At 41.0% G+C, this 21,743-nt stretch overlaps 3 protein-coding genes across 4 annotated transcripts in view; all 3 read left to right on the forward strand.

Annotated features, from left to right (window-relative positions):
• Nucleotides 1-2,024: 2,024 nt before the first annotated feature.
• On the forward strand, nt 2,025-6,965 carry LOC124287811 (glutathione S-transferase 1-like). Of its 2 annotated transcripts, none has more exons than XR_006901320.1 (3): nt 2,025-2,429; nt 3,903-4,010; nt 5,942-6,965. XR_006901320.1 is itself a non-coding variant. In XM_046724273.1 (3 exons), exons 1-3 carry the CDS (start codon nt 2,207-2,209, stop codon nt 6,101-6,103), a joined length of 489 nt encoding a protein of 162 aa, XP_046580229.1. In that variant the 5' UTR covers nt 2,025-2,206; the 3' UTR covers nt 6,104-6,965. The 2 variants fall into 2 exon arrangements, 1 of the variants encoding a protein (XP_046580229.1); XM_046724273.1 differs by having other exon boundaries at nt 2,025-2,425.
• Nucleotides 6,966-11,068: 4,103 nt separating this feature from the next.
• On the forward strand, nt 11,069-15,355 carry LOC124287807 (glutathione S-transferase-like). The gene is made up of 5 exons (XM_046724269.1): nt 11,069-11,297; nt 13,399-13,491; nt 13,706-13,821; nt 14,421-14,528; nt 15,021-15,355. The coding sequence occupies exons 1-5, from the start codon at nt 11,165-11,167 to the stop codon at nt 15,177-15,179; spliced, it is 609 nt and encodes a 202-aa protein (XP_046580225.1). The 5' UTR covers nt 11,069-11,164; the 3' UTR covers nt 15,180-15,355.
• Nucleotides 15,356-20,298: 4,943 nt separating this feature from the next.
• Nucleotides 20,299-21,743, forward strand: part of LOC124287810 (glutathione S-transferase 1-like) — a 6,802-nt gene continuing 5,357 nt past the window's right edge. Inside the window, exon 1 of the mRNA XM_046724272.1 lies at nt 20,299-20,519. Within this exon, the coding sequence (XP_046580228.1) occupies nt 20,387-20,519 (133 nt within the window). The 5' untranslated portion in view covers nt 20,299-20,386. The remainder of the gene's footprint in view (nt 20,520-21,743) is intronic.

The raw sequence follows: 21,743 nt of genomic DNA on the forward strand, positions 1-21,743 counted from the left end.
TTTATTCAGAATTCCTTTACTAACTGGCAAAAGGATCCTGAATATGTTGCGACTGTATCTCAACTGATGTTAACATAGTTGAAACCCATCTTGTGATGGCTTGCTTGTTTGGAGTGTCAGTTACGATGGGCTGTATTTGAAAAAGAAACCGATGGAAAAGCGATATAATTTTATTGCAATTGCTTTAAGCTGAGAAGTGTTGAAGAAATTGAAAGGCGCGGAGTGGGTAGCTGAGAAAACATGACATAAGTTCACCATTCATGACTACTCGTGTCATTCCGGCAAGCCGGATGGTGTCCCGTACCCCTCTCGTGGCCATGTTTACGACTGGGCCCTGTCTAAGTGCAAACGGGCATGGACATGAAAATTTTCTAATATACATTACATTGCCAAGATATATTACCAAGGAAAGATAACTCTGAATTACAAACTCCTAGAATATCCTATATCCCGGGGGCAAAACAGTCATTCCCTTTGTAAATTTGTTTCAGCGTTGAAAGTGTCTGATTTTTTAGCTCAAAGTTTATGTTTAAATTGTGATTTGTATAGTTTCAAGTTGCGAAGTTTCAAAGTTCGACGGAGTCGCCATTTTCATGCTTCGAAATGCGTTTTTCTCCGCGCGATTTGATTGGTTTGCCACGATTCTTGTCAATACGATAGGGGTACAAGTCTTCTTATATGTCACGGAAAGAGGCGAGTAGTTACGAATGACATGTTCACATGTGAACAAATGCAGACAGAGAAACTGACACATCTATGTGAAAGGTTATTACAAGCAAACAATGGTTCTGTTCAGGAACAGTGACAACAAACTGCGAAACGAAAAGTAAACGTTCTTATTAAACTAAATATATATGTTGAAATCTTAACAACAACGGGAAAAATGTCTACGACGGTACCAAACATTAATCTACTAACAAATGAAAACAAAATATTTGTTAAAAAAATGATTTCGAAATTAAATATAACCTATCGGAACACTCTCTTCGGTTTAGCGTGATTGTCGGTTTTTACAGTGGACTCGTCAGTGATTCAGTGCAGGGCAAAACCAAGACGGGTCAGGTTCATGTCACATTTCTGTATTCTAAATTCCAACTGCGAGTGTATGAATGAGTGTGTGAGTGAATATGATTGCACGTCAGTCTTAGCAACATTAAGTCAATATCAAGGCGGGGACTCCAGAGATGCCCTTCACACATTGACACATTGGCTCTTTAGCGTGAAGAGGCGGTGGGGCAGCCTAGTGGTTAAAGTGTTCACTCATCACGCCGAAGACCTGGGTTCGATTTACCACATGGGCCATTTCTGGTGTCCCCCGCCGTGATATTGCAGGAATATTGCTAAAAGCGGAGTAAAACTAAACTTTGGCGTGAAGACTGACTGACTGACTGAGTTTGGTTTTACGCCGCTTTTAGCAAAATTCCAGCAACATCACGGCGGGGGACACCAGAAATGAGCTTCACACATTGTACCCTTGTGGGGATTCGAACCCGTGTCTTCGGCGTGAAGAGCGAACACTTTAACAACAGGGCCATCCCATCGCCGCTGTATACGAGTGATGTTCTCAGAGAGCCTGCAATCATTGGAGATGAAGTATCAGTAAGAGCTGATGGTATCATATGACATCATAGCTCGGGTTTTTTCTCACCTTGATGTGTTCTATCTTATAGTCCCACATTTCGGGCGAGCTACACGATAAAGATTTTCTTTAGTTCAATGTGACATAGTGGTTATCTGTGTCTTGACGGCCGGAGATCGTGACGTGAGTCTTTCATGTTGAAAGTCACCTTGAAGGTCTTTCGTCAATAGTGGTGGACACTTTACTGTATCTAATTTTTATTCTTTTGGACATAATATTTGAGCATGTGCGTGAGATTTATTGTTTCCATGGTTTTGTGTTTGTTTGTTGTTAAAAGCAGCACCCAGGAATGTTCCAGCTATAAGACAGTGGTCTGCATCTAACATTGTTTATAACAGACAATCCAGTGATGGGCATCATGAGCATCGATGTACGAAACTGGGATACGATGACATGTGTCAACCGAGTCAGTCTGACCACCTGATCCCGAGAGAGAAAAGATTGATAGATAGATAGACAGATAGATAGATAGAGGGAAATTTCTAAGAAGGGGAAGTTCGTTAATCCAAATATCTTTAATCCAGACGTGACTTTGTGGTACTGTCCGGAATAACGAGTTTCTGTTTTATGAATCATGTGAATCACAAGGTGGGTATAAATGTACTAACACATAGTGTGTATCATCAAATATTTTCCGTATCAGGTTTCTATGGTAACGGCGATCTGGAAGCTCTAGCGGTGGACCAGGTTCTCGGTGTCATCCAAGACGTCATCATCTTGATGCACGACCTTTTTAAGGAGAATGACGAAGCAAGGAAGGCAAAGTACACTATATGGCTGCATAAAGTGAGTGAGTATGGTTTTACGACACTTTTAGTAACGTTCCAGTATTATCACGGCGGGAGACATCAGAAATGGGCTTCTCACATTGTACCCATGTGGGGAATCGAACCCGGGTCTTTGGCATGACGAGCGAACACTTTAACCACTAGCCTACCCCACCGCCCCTCAGGGATACAGGTTTGCTGAAATTCCAGATTTGACCTGTTTATGATGGTCTGTCACGACCACGAGCTTCCCCCGATATCGACATGACACGCGGTGATGTGGCTGAAATGCTGTTCAAAGTGGTATGAATTGAAACTCGCACTCCACTTACTTATAAATCTGCATGGAAGATACGGGTAGAAACATTACTGTTAACTTTCAAACCTCTTAACCTTTCATCTGGTATTTTTAAAATATGATTGTTGCAGTTTGAAGCAATATATGAGGCCTGGCTAGAATTTCGATGTTGAAACTCAAGCTGCTTGCGAATCAGACTGCTATTTGAACTCAAACTGTGAAGGAGAGAATGAACCATACAATATCAAGGCTTTATTTCAGTAATACTTCAGTATAACCTGGCGAATAAATCAGCAGTAGTTGATATAAAGGCATCAATGTTATCAACCCATTGACAAAAATGACTAGGGGTGGGCGATAATACCAGTTAAGCGGTATATTGCAATTCGAACTTCACAATACGATATATTTTCGCGAACAGGTTCACCCAATACGATCAGTAATTTTCGTGATGTAGTCAAAACTACTAATAACATTTGTATATCCTTTATATTATTATACATTACTAGTTTTGAGAATGTTTATTGGTCATATAATTGCATTTGCGTGACTTTAAAACCATATAAATAAGAAAATAGATCGGTACCGGCACTTGTTGTAAGGATAAAAACACCAAAACGGCGGACCCCGCTGCTACGCTTTTTCTCGGTTTCCAAATTTTAGAGCGAAGTCTTCAATTTGGAAACATTTTCAATTGCTCTCTTGTACAATTACATCTGAGTCCTGACGGTGGCCAGTGGCATTGTTTCAAAAGAAAGGAAACAGTAATTTCATGAGCTTAACCCATGTGTTACACTTTCACAATATATTGCAAGACATATTGCAATACGCCAACAGATATCACAATAAATCGCAATACGAAAATTTTGGCAATACCCAACCCTAAAAATGACCTGATCAACCATTGTCATCCTCAATTCAGATGGCCTTAAACTCTTTCACTGAGGCGTATTAGTGACAATTTGACGTCAGATGGGTATTAATTATTGGTTTCTCAGTGACTGGTGATCAACAAAGTTCACCATTAAAAGGTTAAACAAGTTCCCCTCAGTGTTCCGTTGAGTGAGTCAGTGAGCGAGCGAGTGAGTCAGTGAGTGAGTCAGTGAGTAAGTGAGTAAGTGAATGAGTAAGTCAGTGAGTGAGGTGATACCCTATGTGTGTACAGCTCTATCTGTATGTAACGTCTTGATCCTTTCAGGGTGAGATGGCGAAGGAGATAAAGGATGTCAAAGTACCGCTGTATTTCGGGATGTTGGAGAAATTGCTGAAACAGAATGGCAGTAATGGATTCTTTGTTGGCAAGAAGGTGAAGCCCTAACCATTACTACTACTACTACCACTACTACTACTACTACTACTACTACTACTACTACTACTAAACAACAAAACTACTACTACTACTACTACTACTAACACTACTACTACTACTACTACTACTAACAACTACTACTACTACTACTACCACTACTAAAACAACAAAAACAACTACTACTACTACTAAAACAACAACTAAAACAACAACTACTACTACATCACTAAAACTAACAACAACAACTACTACTACCACCACTAAAACTAAAACAACAACTACTACCACCACCACTACTAAACAACAACTAAAAACAACAACAACTACCACCACTACCCACCACTACAACAACAACTACTACTACTACACCACTAAAACAACAAAACAACTACTACTACAACCACCACACTAAAACAACAACTACTACCACCACCACTAAAACAACAACAACTAACCACCCACCACTAAAACAACAACTACCACAACAACTAACTACAACCTCCAACACCACTAAAACAACAACTACCTCCACCCACCACTAAAACAACAACTACCACTACCACCACTAAAACAACAACAACAACTACTACTCCACCACTAAAACAACAACTACTACTACCACCACTAAAACAACAACTAAACCATCCACCACTAAACAAACCACCCACCACTAAAACAACAACTACCACCACACCACTAAACAACAACTACTACCACCCATCACACACACTAAAACAACAACTACTCACTCCACCACTAAAACAACAACTACTACTACCATCACTACAACAACTACCACTTCCACCACTCACAACAACAACTACTACCTGTCCACCACTAAAAACAACAACTACCACCACCACCACTAAAACAACAACTACCTCTGTCCACCACTAAACACTAAACAACAACTAAAACAACAACTCTACCACTAAAACAACAACTACTAAAACCACTACTACCACTACAACAACAACTACTACTGTCCACCACTAAAACAACAACTACTACTCCAACTAAAACAACAACTACTACTCCACCACTAAAACAACAACTACTACCACCACCACTAAAACAACAACAACATCACTAAAACAACAACCACTCTGTCCACCACTAAACAACAACTACCTCCACCCACCACTAAAACAACAACTACTACTACCCACCACTACTAAAACAACAACTACTACTACCCTACCACTAAAACAACAACAACTACTACCACCCACCACTAAACAACAACTACCACTACCACCACCACTAAACAACAACTACCTACCACCACCACCACTAACAACTAAAACAACAACTACCACTACTAAAACAACAACTACCTCCACCACTACTAAAACAACAACTACCATCCATCCACCACTAAAACAACAACTACCACCACCTCCACCACTAAAACAACAACTACTACCACCACCACTACTACAACAACAAACTACTACCACCACCACGGTTATACCAGTGCGGTAACGGAACGAATACATCTCACAGATTTCAATATTTATGCATAGAAAACCAAAATGTTTACTTTACCGTGAAGACATTTCAACCGTACAGCACTATAATCTCCTCTATGGCGCGTCATTGTTCGGGGTGAGGGCCAGTTGACCTGACGCCGTTTATCAAAGTGATAAATGTTCTTCACATCAACCCTCCGGAAACTGTTGTTGATTTTCTTAAGTATATTTCAGCTTGTAAAATTACGGATGATAGAACGATGAAACGTGAAACACTGTTTGATCTCTTTGACAAATGTACTGTTTTTCTTTAATCAACTGCTGCTGATTACCCCAATAGGTATAAATAATGTCTCATTTTCACACAAGCCGAAAATTTCACCTAGAGAACCAAATCCACACTAACCATCTTTGAATTTCCAGTTTGTAATTTGATGTATGAACACTTTTTTTCAGATTAGTATTGCTGACTACAGTCTGTTTGATATCTATGATAAAACCCCAGAGGCGATAGTGAAGTGGGAAGACTACCCTCTGGTCAAGAAATGTATTGACAACGTTGGCGCCAACCCTGGAATCAAAGCATGGGTTGAGAAACGACCAGTTACAGCGTTCTGACATGATATATAACGACATTGTCCCTTGCGTTTGTTTGTTGCTTAACGCCGCACTCAGCAATACTCCAGCTATATGGCGGCGGTCTTTATATAATCGAGTCTGGACCAGACAGTCCTGTGACCAGACAATCCAGTGGACCAGCTCAATCCATGAGTATCGACCTACGCAGCTGGCACCCTCTTACAACACCCTCTTTCGACAATCATGGGTTGCTGAAGACCAATTTTAAAACCCGGATCTTCTCGGATCTGGTCCCTTATGTACAAGTGATAAGTGCTTTGGGGAATAATGGTGAACATATACAAACAGGCGTATCGTAACAAAGATGTAACTCCCGATTTGTTATAGAATATTGTAATTATTTTCTTACGAAAAACAGAAAGACATGCTCCTGTATCGGTTCATTTTGAGACTCAGTTTTGTTCGAAAGGAAACATAAGTAAGCAGTATTTCCACATTTTAGATACTGACTAGGAAATGTATCGGTAGCAGTGTGTCACCGTCCTTTCTTTACCATAAATTCAGTGTTGTAATTCAGGCGGATTCATTAAACGGAAAACACCCATGTAAAGAACAGTTTAAAGAACAGACCTGGTAAAAAAGAAGTGTTCACACTTAAATATTCTGTATGTAACTGCCATACAGGCATGTCAACAAGGGTAAATAGTGTGTGAAGTGGTGTTCCCCAAGGTTGTGTTATATTTCCTGTATCATTCATTATACAGGTTGACAAAACAGTCATAGTCATAGACAGCAAGTAAACAATCTCAAATCATTTTACAAAGCAATCCTGATTATTGATGGTGTGAAAATAAACTAGCTCATTTTAATAACGTATTAATTTTGAAAATAAACTTGCAGCACCCGCACATCTGTCTGTGGGTCTCTCTCGCCACCCACTTTTACTACTTTTATACTTTTCCAACAGTTGCTCTGAAGTTTCTGCTCTCGATTAATTTGATCGATTTAAGTGGCACAAAGTCCCTGGATATGTCGTGTCAGTATCTGATTCGGTGTCAACATTCTCGGAACCCATGCGATGGTCCGTTTGGAGTGAGTTAAGATAGAAAGTATTGAAAAACCCTGATACAATTAGTGTTTATATTTCATTAGAATTGCATTGTTATACTTTTCTAACAGGGAAGTGAAGGAATCGTGACATTATTTCAAATTTAAGTCCGTGCTCAATATGTATACTCCAGCCAGACAACCCAATTGGAACGTTTTATGCGAAAGGCCATAACCAGCACACAATAGTTAAGTAAAGGAACGGTTAAAACACCCGTCAGAAAATGGATACCCGGTGGGATAAGTCATGTGACTATAACATTCTAGCGCAAAACAGGCAGCTTGGGTTATCCGGGATAGACTTTCTGATGCGCCGTTGAACAGTATCGTGTTGGATACCAGGCGCAATAGGAATCCATTATTAAATATTAGATTTAAAATTATAATGCCGAAAAACGCAAAAGCAAGCATTCTTAATAAACAAAATAAATTTGTTGATATCTTACAATGAACGGAAAAAAACTTTTTGTCTACGGTACCCAACACTCTACTAACAACCAGAAACAAATATTAAATATTTTGTTCAAAAATCTTGTTTCAAAATGGGTGTTTTTTCACTGTTTATTAAGAGGTTTCATAGTCATGTACGTACATGTCCCCAAAAAATATTTACAATTCGCATCACACATTTTCCAGGATTCCTTTCATAACTGGCCAAAGGGTCCTGAATATGTTGTTCAGTCAGTATCTCATTTGGTGTTAAAATACTTGAAACCCATCTTGTGATGGCCTGCTTGTTTGGCGTGTCAGTTTCAGTGGACTATACATGTATTTGGAAAAGAAACCAATGGAACAGCGATAGAATTTCATTCCAGTTGCGTTGTTTAAATTTCGCAAGCTGAGAAGTGTTGAAGAAATTGAAAGGAGTGGAGTGGATTGCATGACATCAATTCACATGTGAACAAATGCACTGCAGTCAGATAGACAAACTGACATGTCTCATGTGGAAGGTTATTACTAACAAACAGTGGTTCTGTTAAGGAACGGCGAGGAAATGCTGCGAAGCGAAAAAAGTAAACATTCTTGATAAACTAAAATACGTACAGTAAATATGGTGCAATTTTCGCGGAAAAATATCTCGCGCAACGACCGTACCCAGTATTCAGCTCTACTAAGAGCTGGAAACAAATATTTGTTAAAAAATTAAATACAAAACTGTCGGAACACTCTTTTCGGTTTGGCGTGGGTGTCATCTTTTACAGTGGGTGTGGTTCAGTACACAGCACAGCCTAGACGAGTATGAATGAGTCAGGTTCGTGCCACATGTCCCTATTCTTAATTCCAACTGGGAGTTTACGAATGAGTGAGTGAGTGAATAAGTCTGTACGCCGCTCTTAGCAAAATTCGGGGCGTTGGGGTAGCCTAGTGGTTAAAGCGTTGGCTCGTCACGCCGAAGACCCGGGTTCGATTCCCCACATGGTTGGTGTCCCCCGCCGTGATATTGCTGGAATATTGCTAAACGTGGCGTAAAACTAAACCCACTCACTAATCACGTTCCGGCAACATCAAGGCGGGGACCCCAGAGATGCCCTTCATACACTGATAAGTCGGTTCTTTGGGGTGAAGAGCGCACACTTTAACCACTTGGCTACCCGATCAGCGCTGTATACGAATGTTGTTAACCTGTGAAGGTCCGGGGTAGAATATTGATCTTCAGTAACCCATGCTTGTCGCAAGGGGCGACTAACGGGATCGGGTGGTCAGGCTCGCTGACTTGGTTGACACATGTCATCTGTTCCCAATTGCGCAGATCGATGCTCATGATGTTGATCACTGGATTGTCTGGTCCAGACTCGATTATTCATAGACCGCCGCCATATAGCTGGAATATTGCTGAGTGCGGCGTAAAACTAAACTCACTCACTCACGAATCATGTTCTTAAGACGGCCTGTATTCATGGAGATCAATTATCAGCAAGGGCTACATATCTTATGGTATGGGGGCGGTGGGGTAGCCTAGTGGTTAAAGCGTTGGCTCGTCACGCCGAAGACCCGGGTTCGAATCCCCACATGGGTACAATGTATGAAGCCCATTTCTGGTGTCCCCCGCCGTGATGTTGCTGGAATATTGCTACAAGCGGCGTAAAACCAAACTCAGTCAGTCAGTCAGTCTTATGGTATGATATGTTGTCATATCATATCTCGTTTTTATCACTTTGATAATGTTTTATCTTATGGTCCCACATTTTTAGCAAGTTACTTGATAAGGATTTTCCTTAGTTCAATGTGACATAGTGGTTATCTCTCTTGACGGGGCCGAGATCGTGACGTGAGTCATACATATTGAAAGTCAATGTGTAGGTCTTTCGTCAAGTGTGGCGGACAGTTTTCTGGAAGTACATGTTTTTGTTGAATATGTGGGTGTATTTGTTGTTTCCTTGGTTGTCTGTTTGCTGGTTGTTAAATGCAGCCCCCTACAATGTTCCAGCATATATTCTCTACCAGACAATCCAGTGATTGACATCATGAGCATCGATGTACGAAATTGGGATACGATTGGAATACAACCAAGTCAGCGAGCTTAACCACCTTATGCCGTTGGGCGCCTCTTACACCAATTCTAACACGGATCTTCACGGGTACTTGCGTTTGACTGCGGCAAACAATCGTATGATGGCTGTGTGAGTTATCTCACAGATGTATCCGATCAGTCGAACTGAGGAGCAGGGGGACATGGGGTGGAGGTCTGTGAACAATCGAGTCTGGACCAGACAATCCAGTGGGCAGCATCATGAGCATCGATCTACGCAACTGGGATACGATGTCAACCAAGTCAGCGAGCCTGACCACCCGATCCCTTTAGTCACCTCATTAATTACTGAAGATCAATTCTAACCCGGATCTTCACCGGTTAGATTACATTGTTCGTTCCCATGTTGAAACATTTCATTACAAAAGAAATGTGCATGGGGGTACGAAGTGTGAGAATTACCCTTGTAGCTCAAAGATTTTAGTCATACAAATATCAGTCTCCAGTTCCCCTGTAGAATATACGATTATTTATTCGACACGAATCTCGAAATGGATAATATCTGGTTACACTAAAACGCACTCCACCTTGTTTGTTTCTTAAAAACGCACTCCGCTATATTCCAACTATATTTCTTTAACGATTCCAGTCTGAACCAGACGATCTATTGATAGCCCACGTGAGAAATAGCCTACACAATAGGGATACGATGAAAAGCACCAAGCAATGCAGCGAAACTGACCACCCAATCCACAGTGTCCCTTAATTTAGCAGAGCGTTGACATTAACAAAACAGCCAAATGAATAGGGATTCCTCGTCAAGTCTAGAATGTTATGATCAGTCAGAGTACGCCACCTCCTAAATTTAAATTACATTTAAATTTTGCAGATAGATACATATCAAAATCAATATATATTAATATAATAAATGTACACATTTCCTAAATATTCCAGGAAATTTACACATTTCCTGATTTGACACATTTACTGTAACGATATTTCTCGATACATACATTCATACATGCATGCATACACACACATACACACTTACGTACGTACATACGTACATATGTATATATAACCAATTATGTAACCGGGTTGTGTACGGATATTCTGAAGACCAAACACTGGTTATGCGTACATACATACATGCATGCATGCATGCATGCATACATGCACACATACTGTACATACATTCATGGGCAGATATGCAGATATATTCTATATAACACCCGTCACACTATATATCTTAGTGTGACAGGTTAGTTGCTTTTGTCTTTCTTATATTTCCATCTAGGCCACAGATTCATTCAAATACAGAACCAACCTTCAAATACGCCCCACACAAACTGTCGTAGCACAAACTTAACCTTGGAAAGCCACGTCAGACCTCACGATAACAGTGGCATCTTTAACCCTGCAGCGATACACCGCATGTGACACAGCACTTTCTGCATACGGGCGTCAGTTCTGAGCTAACAGTCGACGACAGTAGAAGGTAGCGTACATGGGGAATCTTAGCCATGCCGACTTACAAATTCCGTTACTTCAACGTTAGGGCCTTTGGGGAACTGCCCCGTCTGATGTTTGTTCTAGCAGGACAGGAGTTTGAGGACATACGGATCCCTAGGGAAGAATGGCCGGCCTTGAAGCCAAGTAAGTACTGCTTTTGTCTGATCCGTGTTGACAGACGTGCACCTCGTCTAAAACAGCTCTATGTCACAAAGGGTATGTACATTGATCAAGTGGAAGATTCTCATATCGTGTGGTTTCTCAGCGAAAAAGGGCAATATCGGATTGAACTTTCGCTAGGGCGTTTTTAAACCTTCCCGACATGAGAGTGAGTGAGTTTAGTTTTACGCCGCACTCAGCAATATTCCAACTATATGGCGGCGGTCTGTAAATAATCGAGTCTGGATCAGACAATCCAGTGATCCACAGCATGAGCATATCGATCTGCGCAATTGGGAACCGATGACATGTGTCAACCAAGTCAGCAAGCCTGACCACCCGATCCCGTTATATTTGCCTCTTACGACAAGCATGGCGTACTGAAGATCAATATTCTAACCCGGACCTTCACAGGTATCCGGACATGAGAACCGTTTTATAATTTTCAGCTACGTGTGTGAGTTATGTCATCGCTACGTGAATATCCGGATTAGAATTGATCTGATGTGATTGGATGGATGGGTGGGTGAATGGTGGATGTTGGATGGAAGGATGTGTGGATGTATGTGTGTGTGTGTGAGAGAGAGAGAGAGAGAGAGAGAGAGAGAGAGAGAGAGAGAGAGAGAGAGAGAGAGAGAGAGAGAGAGAGAGAGAGAGAGAGAGAGAGAGATCACCCACTGTGCTGAAAATTCACGTTTACAGGTATACGTATATGAATGAAGCGAAAACTCCTAGGATCCAAGAAACTCCAGCGCGCTAGCTTAGTGATGACCTGTATTTTTTGTCTGGTAGCTCTTTGTTCAAACAAAAGAAGTTAAATTATGGTAATTCCTGTTATTCTGACACATGTCATCGTATCAGCCGCTTAAAACGTTAAATTAAATATGTTGTACGTGAGTAATTATTAAATATGAGGTTGGGAGTCTGAGAGCACAACCCTGTGAGGAAATGGGTGTCTACCTTTGACGGTGGCGATATTATATTTTGACGTCAATATTTTTCGAATTGCAGCGAGGGAAGTACGTTGCCGACCTTTGCTCACTTTGCGCGGTTATAGGAAGATAATTTTCTCGTTGTCTTGCAACCCTATTTGCGCTACAATTTGCCTGTGGGTGGATTATTCTCAAGTTGAAATCATCGGCTTGTGTGAATCCGTATTGGGGTAATCATCAACAGCATTAAACAACAACCCAACCAAATCATCCTAATTTCAAGAGTGCCTTGCATTCAGAAATCATTTTTAAATCAGCAGTTGCAATTCACAAAACGTGATAGATCTGCATGTTTAATGGCTGTGCTGTGTATGGTGACACCCACCGTGAAAGAGACACCTTTGATAAATACATTTGAACAGCGGTTTGCTGAGTCAAAGTTGGTACAATCATCAGAGTGTGTGAGCGAGTTTAATTTTATTCCGCTTTTAGCAATGTTCCAGCAATATCACGGCGGGGGACACCAGAAATGGGCTTCACACATTGTACCCATGTGGGGAATCGAACCAGGGTCTTTGGTGTGACGATCGCGAGCGAACGCTTTAACCACTAGGCTACCCCACCGCCCCACAATCATCAGACATAAACGATGAGACAGAAATACTTTACTTTTTACGTCGTGTATATGTATTTAATGGCTGGCTGTTCTATAAACATTATTGAGGACAAAGACAGCATCACTTTATAGTGTTAGTTATATATAGTGATTACATCGTATTTCGCCTGTGATGTTCCGGGTAACAATTGGTCTTCAGAAACATAATCATATAATATATAAATAGAATGTAAGTTCAGCAGAGTGCAGTAGTCCATACGCGGAGAAATCCACGAATCAATGACACAACGCGAATAGTATTCACAAATAATAGCTGAAATAATGCCGATGTGTGCGGAGAGAATAGTTGGACAGGTGAAGCACAAGCAGCATAAATGAAAGATGTAACTTTGGTAGAAGTATGTCTGTCTTCAACAACAATTAATGGGTACGTAGACCCGGATACGACTATTAACCTTGGGTTTTATACTCCGTATGGAGCTGAAAATATACACCGAGGTAATCCACTATGCTAATTATTCACAACTTTGTTTTACAGAAACACCACTGGGTCAGTTGCCCGTCCTTGAGATTGATGGGAAATTTTATCCTCAGAGTAACGCCATATACAGATATCTTGCAAAGATATTTGGTGAGTCGACAATTTCGTCACAGAGAGTGAGTGAGAGAGAGGGATATGTATGTGTGTATGTTTGTTTGCGTGTATGCATGTATATATGTATGTATGTATTTATGTATGTATGTGTGCGTGTATGTGTGTATGTATGCATGTGTGTGTGCTTGTTTGAGTGAGAGACAGAGACAGAGACAGGAAGATGTGAATTTCCTTATTTCATCTGTGTCAGGTTTCTATGGTAACGGCGATCTGGAGGCCCTAGAGATGGACCAGGTCCTCGGTGTGGTCATGGACATCTACATGACCTACGCGCGAACCGTTTTCGAGAAAGACGAAGCCGTGAAGGTAGAGTAATCCTTGTGTGTGGAGATTTCCGCATATTATTCGCCTTACATCCCTCAGGCGTAGCAGGATCTGCTGACCCTGGATTCTCAGCAAACATGATCCTTGCATGGACTGTCAGAACCAAACTCCTTGTCGATGGTAAATTGTAATCATAATTCTAACACGTCACCAAATTAACGCAAGTGCCTTTGCGAAAAATACCTTTGAACTATAAAAAAGCAATCAGGCAATTCTAGTGAATGCTATCAGTTTGGTATATTCCTAAACTTTACTTCGACTTCTTACAACATATTAGAAATTTAAAGCAGGAACTTTCAAATAACACATGTTCAAATGGGGTTGAACAGTTGAAAGACAGGTCGTTTCTGAGCGCCATGGGTTCATCACCCAAACTCGAGTTCCATCGATGGTATGTATGTTTTCTATATCGGTGCTGTGTAGCTAAGTAATGAAACCCTCAGCCTTTTTAGAAAGGTGACATCAGATGAGATTTACAGCTTTACAATTAGTATATACAACATCGCTTTTATCAATACTTCATTTATAACATGACGGTGGCTCCGAGAACAATATATGATGTAACGGCTTTATCCTTTCAGGCTGAGAAGATGAAGGATTTGAAGGAAGTCCAAGTACCGTTGTATTTCGGGATGTTTGAGAAGTTGCTGAAGAAAAGTGGCAGTACTGGGTTCTTTGTTGGCAAGAAGGTAACTCAAATCATTTGAAGTAACAACATGTATATCGAAAACATAGGGACGTGTAAAAGAAAGTACACACCTGGTGCTTTGGAAATATTTAAAAAACATACGTATATCACCTTATTACCCATATGGTGAAACATAACCAGTGTCGTATATGTCATATGTGCACATATCACTTTTGCCCAGCAGCCATTGTATCTGTATTTCGTGTTCTGTGATGTCATTAAACAATGGAACTTGACGTCAATGAAGAGGGCCGTCACACTTGCTTACTTTGTTTACTGCACAAATGTACATGAATAAAATGGATGATAAAGACATTATTACACTCGAGCAAGTGTGTCACATGACTTATACGAAACTCGTGCAAAATTATGTTTTGCAAAATTTCACACTCGTTTCGTATAAGTCGTATGACACCAGCTCATGTAATGATCTCTATTTATCTAGCATCGTTACCCTACTCTTATATTCAGATCTAATGGTACTTGTTTTCAGATCAGTCTTGCAGACGCCAGTGTGTTTGATCTCGCTGATAAAATGTCGTCAGTGGTCAAGCTGGAAGACTACCCTCTGGTCAAGAAATGCAGTGACAACGTTTTGGCCAACCCTAGAATCAAAGCATACCTTGAGAAACGGCCGGTTACAGAGATGTGATCCGTGACGCATGAACATTTCTCTTAAAGTACTAGTTCTAGATACTGTAATGCTTAACGGTACCAAGCAGTGTTAACAAATATGAGCAACAGGAACATTTGAATGATTTAATTCATGTTGTTTTCTGATAGAGTATTGTAAAAATAATTTGGTTTCAATAAACAGAAGATTGTTGAGGTGCTGTGTGGTTATTTTGTAATTCTGTTCCTGAAAAAACGCATGTAAACATTTTATTTACTGGCTGGGAAAGGTTGTTTGACAGTGATGGTACAAAAACATAATATACTCAACAAAATTAGCAACGCAATGGAACAGTGAAGGGGGGGGTTCAGTTTAGTTCTTTTTAGGCTGTTTCAACATGCACTTGGCGGCCAACGGGAAAGATGTAGTCATAAAGCTTGAAAAAACGTAAAACACAACAATCACGCGTAGCGCGTGATTACCTTAGCAATCACACGTGCATTGGAATGCAAGCACACAGGTATTGCTAAACAGGGGGGGGGGGGGAGTGAGTATGCTGCGACTTACAAATCAGCAACCTGTGCATGACATGGGTAGGTGTATAATGGACAACACTTTGCACCGGTTCCACGAGTCCTGAGCTGTAGTCGTCGCACTAAGATGATGTCGTGTTAATCAGGTTACATCATCTCCACAGCATATGTGACTGTAACTCCAACTAGCAGATAACTGGTAAGAAAGCCATTTTGGGTGTTCCTGAAAGTAAAAAATCTGAAAGTCAAATTCCATCTCAAGTTAAATTCTCAAGTGTATGGTGTTCACATAACGTGCTTCCAGTGAGGTTCTTGAGTGACCTTTACTGAGGTCAAGGCCACAAGAATGATCATTCGTGACTAACTTAACGTAGTCCCAGCCCTCCGTGTCTCTATGTGTGTGCATAACTTTCTAATTTAGGTTGATAGGAGTGTAGGATTCCCTGCTTTAAAGAACCGTTGCTTTAGGCAAATGTTTTCCTGAACCTGTGGCGAAAGAAGAAGCATGAGCAAAGGAGATTACTGTTTTAGTGTGTGAGTGAGTTGGTTTTAACGGCGCGTTGAACAGACATATGACGACGTGTCAGTTTAATAAACCAGAAGTGACGTAGTTGTCAGAGGTTATCGCTTTGGTGAAACACCAGAGCTTGAGTACACCGTTGACAACCGGGCATATTTCTCTTTTACAGCTTCGCTTCATATACTCATGGAAACGAATACTGACTGACTGACTGAGTTTAGTTTTACGCCGCTTTTAGCAATATTCCAGCAATATCACGGCGGGGGACACCAGAAATGGGCTTAACACATTGTGCCCATGTGGGGAATCGAACCCGGGCCTTCGGCGTGACGAGCCAACGCTTTAACCACTAGGTTACCCCACCGCCCATGGAAACGAATAAGGGGACACAGGAAAGTACACATGTTCCTATATCTATTTCCAGAATTTCACCCACTGTGGAATCCATACATTGTGAAGAAACCTGGAAAAGAATACAGGAACACTTGTAGTTTTCATGTGTTCCCTTATTCGTTTCCATAAGTATATATGTATTTTCCTGAAACGGAAGTGACACTTTTAAACCGGAAGTGCATCGAACTTTCTGACGAAGGTAATTGCAACCTTTGACCTTTCGGGTTTACAGTTACAAACCTACCTGGGGGTATTGTCACTATAATGCATCGCATCGTATGCTATATGTTGTGTTATTGTGTTCGTTATTTTCTTCCTCTTTTATTTGATATGACATCCTAAGTAAATGTATAATTTAACTGTCTGTATGTCTTTCTGTCGCACTCTCACTCTTCCTTTGTCTGTCCATATATATACTACCCATCAAAAGTTTACACTCACTTAAAACACTCACTATATGTTATGTATATACATGGGGTTACATCGAAGATGAATTTCTCCACTATCTTAGGGGAACCAACTGCAAACCTTATGCAGATGAACTGCACGAGGATCGTGCATCAAATTGCTGAAAAACATGTACAAATATCGTGCATGTGAACACCTGCGTAGTGGTGTAAAGTTTTGTTAAGAATTCGCCAATTTTCACTGAGTTTCATCATTTATTGAACTCATGACAATAATCTTTTCAACGTTACGAGTTTGTTCTACAATACATCAGTTCATGTGTAAACAGTACCTTTAAACGTTATGGAATATTTTGCAACATCTAGTTCAGGACAGTTGCCTGAAGTAAGTGGCTATATTTACACTAGTTAGTCTAAACTTTTGATGGGTAGTATATATATATACTCATGCCAATAATGGTTGTCACCCACACCCCCACCCCACACACCCTCTCCAATTAAAAAATTGAAGGGGGTGACAACCATTATTGGCATGAGTATATATAATATTATATATATATATATATATATATGTGTGTGTGTGTGTGTGTGTGTGTGTGCGTGCGTGTGCGTGTGTGTGTGCGTGTGCGTGTATGGAAATACATATATGTAGAAATGGCAAGCGTTTAATGGGAATTTTGTTGTTTAAGGCCTCACCCAACAATATTCCATCTATAAATAAGCGACATCCAGTGATTGCCGATCTGAGAATCATTCTACACAATTGGATACGATAACAAGCATCCTGCAACTTACCGAGCCTGACCTCCCTATCCCCATCTGTCTCTTTAAACAAGCTGCTGGGATGCTTCCCCGGAACATAGCTACGATGGAGTAGAGGAAAAGTCGCAGCAAACAGAAATTAAAAGAATCGCAATCATGTCTACAATAGAACAGTCTAGGTAATCAGTCATAATACCGCAGCTCCTGAAATTAATCATTGTCTATTGGTTACATTTACATATGTTTATGGGTTTTTCATAAAGACTACTTTACTTTGTGGACAAAATATTAGTCTGACACGTTTGTTCCTTTTCTGTTCTTCGTCATACTTCCATTAAAACCTTGAAAAGGCAGATTTCACATATCCCGATAACAATGGCAAACAATAGTGTCATTAGGGCTCCTTTGCCTTTAGGCAGGAGACCTATTGTAATCGTTCGTGTTTTTATTATTATTATTATTATTATTATTTATTCTTCCGCCGTATTTTGTAACAGAGCTACAGAGAGCTCCGCTGGACAAAATGCCTTGACAAAAATCACCCAGATGCCCACCGAGGTGTAGATATCGCGCTTTAAAATCTCTAGGCTGTAGGCCCAATAGCAAAGGGCAGATAATTCAAAATTAATTCAAAAATGTCAATTTCAAATTCAAATATCTCCAAAACTAATGCTCCAATGTGTGCCAAAGTTCTTGAGCAGATGCGCAATCAAAATGCCTACAATTTCGCCTGGACGGCTCAAGTCGCTAAAATGCACCGTTTGGACGCTATTTGGGATTGAAGTTTTTGTTGATGTTTTTCAGCAAAATCCTGACTGCATACCTCCCAAAATGTGCTGCACTAAAACTACAAGGGCTACGGCTTTCAAACGTTGCATACTTTGTGTCTATGCATGTTTCTACACAGTAGCATCGTCAAATGTGCCTATGTTTATATGATGGCCGCCATATTGGACGCTACTTTTGGGCAAAAGTTGTCTTCAAAAACTTTCACGGGCTACTTTGCTATTTTGTGCCAAACGAAACTTACCACATACAACACTTTAAACGCTTGTTCTGAAGTTGCCTTTGGTTGTTGAACATTTTCTGTTCTTGGTCCTATGTCAAAAGACCCTGCAAGCGCTACGGCTTTCAAACTTTGAAGAGCGCCATAAAATTTACTGATCAAAAACATCTGTTCAACATTATCCATGTGGATAAAACGTATGGGAGCTAAAAGGGAAAAAAACTGCTTGAGACGTGCCCCAAATGAAAGAAAAAGAGTGCCAAACAAACTGACTCACAACTCCAGGCAGAACACGCGAAACGTCACGCAAAAAGTCTTCCAACAACGTACCAGTGATCATAAATAATGCTTACATTCAAAAACCCAAAGTTTGGACAGATTTAACAAAATAAGGACTTCTTTTTATCACCGACGGCCCAGGGATACATTGCCGAATGTGTCATAAGTTTCATCGACATTTACGGCACGGCAGATTACCCGTGCAAAACATGCGACAGTCTGAAGGAAGGCGCAAGGACGATATCTCCTATAAAGAGACTACCACTGCAAAGCGTGGTCCACGTGCAGATATGGGAGACGATGTAAATTTCAATTGACAATGACGAGAGCTAGCGCTACACAAAATTAAAATACACTGCAGTACAGGTGCTATTCCTTCATTGTAATTCAATCTTTTGTAAGGGTTATGTCTTTAGGCAGTATTTAAAGATTGTCAATGATTGAGCGTTCCGGGTCAGGGTAAAAGTTGTAGCTGTGGTCTAAGGGGGAAACTCTGGTCTAGCTTAAGTAAGCGCTAGTAAAATCGTTCAACAACGACCAGGCGCCGACTTTGCAATGCCCGAAGAGTAATACGCTTTTGCTAACAATTCGGTGCTGTTTGCATGGATTTTAAAACTTCATAGGTGACCTGTATCGAGTTTAGATGTATTTCCAGTATATATACCTGCTCTCGATTCACGAATTCAGTTGCAACAGATCGAGTGTAACAGTGTAATGGATACTGATGCAAAACTACTGAAGTACCTTAACTGCTGTGTAATCACAAGTTCACTTGCGTGAGCGTGAGTGTGAGTGAGTTTAGTTTTACGCCACACTCAGCAATATTCAAGCTCTATGTCCGCGGTCTGTAAATAACCGAGTCATCACGACTTGTCAGCTACATGTGACGTTGCATTTAGATTCACATAATGTCAGTCACAGTGAACCTTTCAAATTATATAGTTGAGGCCACAAAATGTTCTGTTTCTCTGACTGTTTGAACAAAGGGTTCTTCTGTTTTGATATTCATGATACCTAAGTGATATTATTTAATGTACGAAAATAGGTTTTGTGATGAGTTTATCGAAACTTAATGACCTCCCAGTACTTCCAGTCGAAGAGCATTCGACTAGCAGTGATATGATTCATATTAACTAATACCATTACTACATTCATGAGATATGTGAGAGATGCAAAAGGCTCCAAAGAAGTAAAGCCAAGGAGCCCTACATCGCTGCTCGCAGCTATATTTAATCTTGCAGCGATAGAACACCTGTGACTCAGCAGTTTCTGCATGCACGCGTCAGTTTGGACCTAACAGTCGGGACTTTACTGGAAGAGCGGAGAGTATCAGAGGAAACTCAGCCATGCCGAAATACATATTACGCTACTTCGACCTTAAGGCCTATGCCGAGCCCTCCCGACTGCTGTTTACACTAGCAGGGCAGGAATATGAGGATATCAGGTACACTCGGGAAGAATGGGTGACCGAGAAGCCAAGTAAGTATTTGTAGAATGGTACCCAGTATTGACAGACATTTTTTGACGCAGCATATGTATAAACGTCTTTGGAAGAGGTGAAGCTTCCGCTGGTTGGTAACTGATCATGTTTGGCGTAATAGGCGGCTAACGGGATCGGGTGGTCAGGCTCGCTGTCTTGGTTGACACATGTCATCATATCTCAGTTGCGTAGATCCATGCTCCTGATGTTATTCACTGGATTGGCTAGTCCAGACCACCGCCATCTAGGTAGAATATTGCTGAGTGCAGTGTTAAACAACAAACAAACAAACAAAACATCCTTCGTACGGACAAACAAACAAACAAAATATCCTTTGTACAGACTGAATAAGACGGATTCCCTTCTGTGTCTGTAGCGTATGTTAAAGTTGACGTGTTACCTGGCTTTCAGCTGGGTAAAAGCGTTATGTCATACCTACGCTAACATAAGATGTCCCTGTGGGTAGTCTTCTTGTTTGGATTGCTTGTTTGATGTTCAGCTTTAAGACGGTGATGAGTAAATAATCGAGTCAGCTGGGATATTTTACCTGTCAACCAAGTCAGCGAGTTTGACCACCCGATCCCGTTAGTCGCCTCTTCACGGGTCTTCTTCTCTGGACGAGACCGCCTCCGTGGTGTAGTGGTTAGAGCGTCCGCCCGGAGAGCGGAAGGTCGCGGGTTCGATCCCCGACCGCGCCATACCAAAAAACGTTAAAATATGGTTCTTGTTGGTCCCTGCGTGGCGCTCGGCAGTAATGGGTACAACAAGGATTGGTCGGCTCGGAGTCAGTATAATGTGTCTGAGTGGGGTATTCATGCTTCACTGCGGCATGGTATCTCAGTGGGCTAGCACTATAAAACCAGCTTATAGTGCTAGTACAAGCAGCTGCACATACACATACACACGCATACACGTCGTCATATGAGCGAAATATTCTCAAGCACGACGTTAAACCCAATTTCACCTCACCTCACCTCTGGACGAAATACACCAGATACACAGTCCAGTCATTCATTCATGCTTCATGAGAAACACATATGTCGAAAGCTGTAAATAACTTCCCCACCCATCAAAATATTCAGCAACAGGGTTGAAAATCTAGACTAAGGTCATTGTGACCTCGGCATTCTTTGACATCCTGTTGATAGTTTAACCTGATTTCAATTGGGTCTCGTATCCATGACCTATTACGACATCTGTTTAAACCCGCAGTTGCTGTTCAC

Source organism: Haliotis rubra, unplaced genomic scaffold (genome assembly GCF_003918875.1).
Source record: "Haliotis rubra isolate DU_JTF1 unplaced genomic scaffold, ASM391887v1 Scf406, whole genome shotgun sequence".
Lineage (NCBI taxonomy): Eukaryota > Metazoa > Mollusca > Gastropoda > Lepetellida > Haliotidae > Haliotis > Haliotis rubra.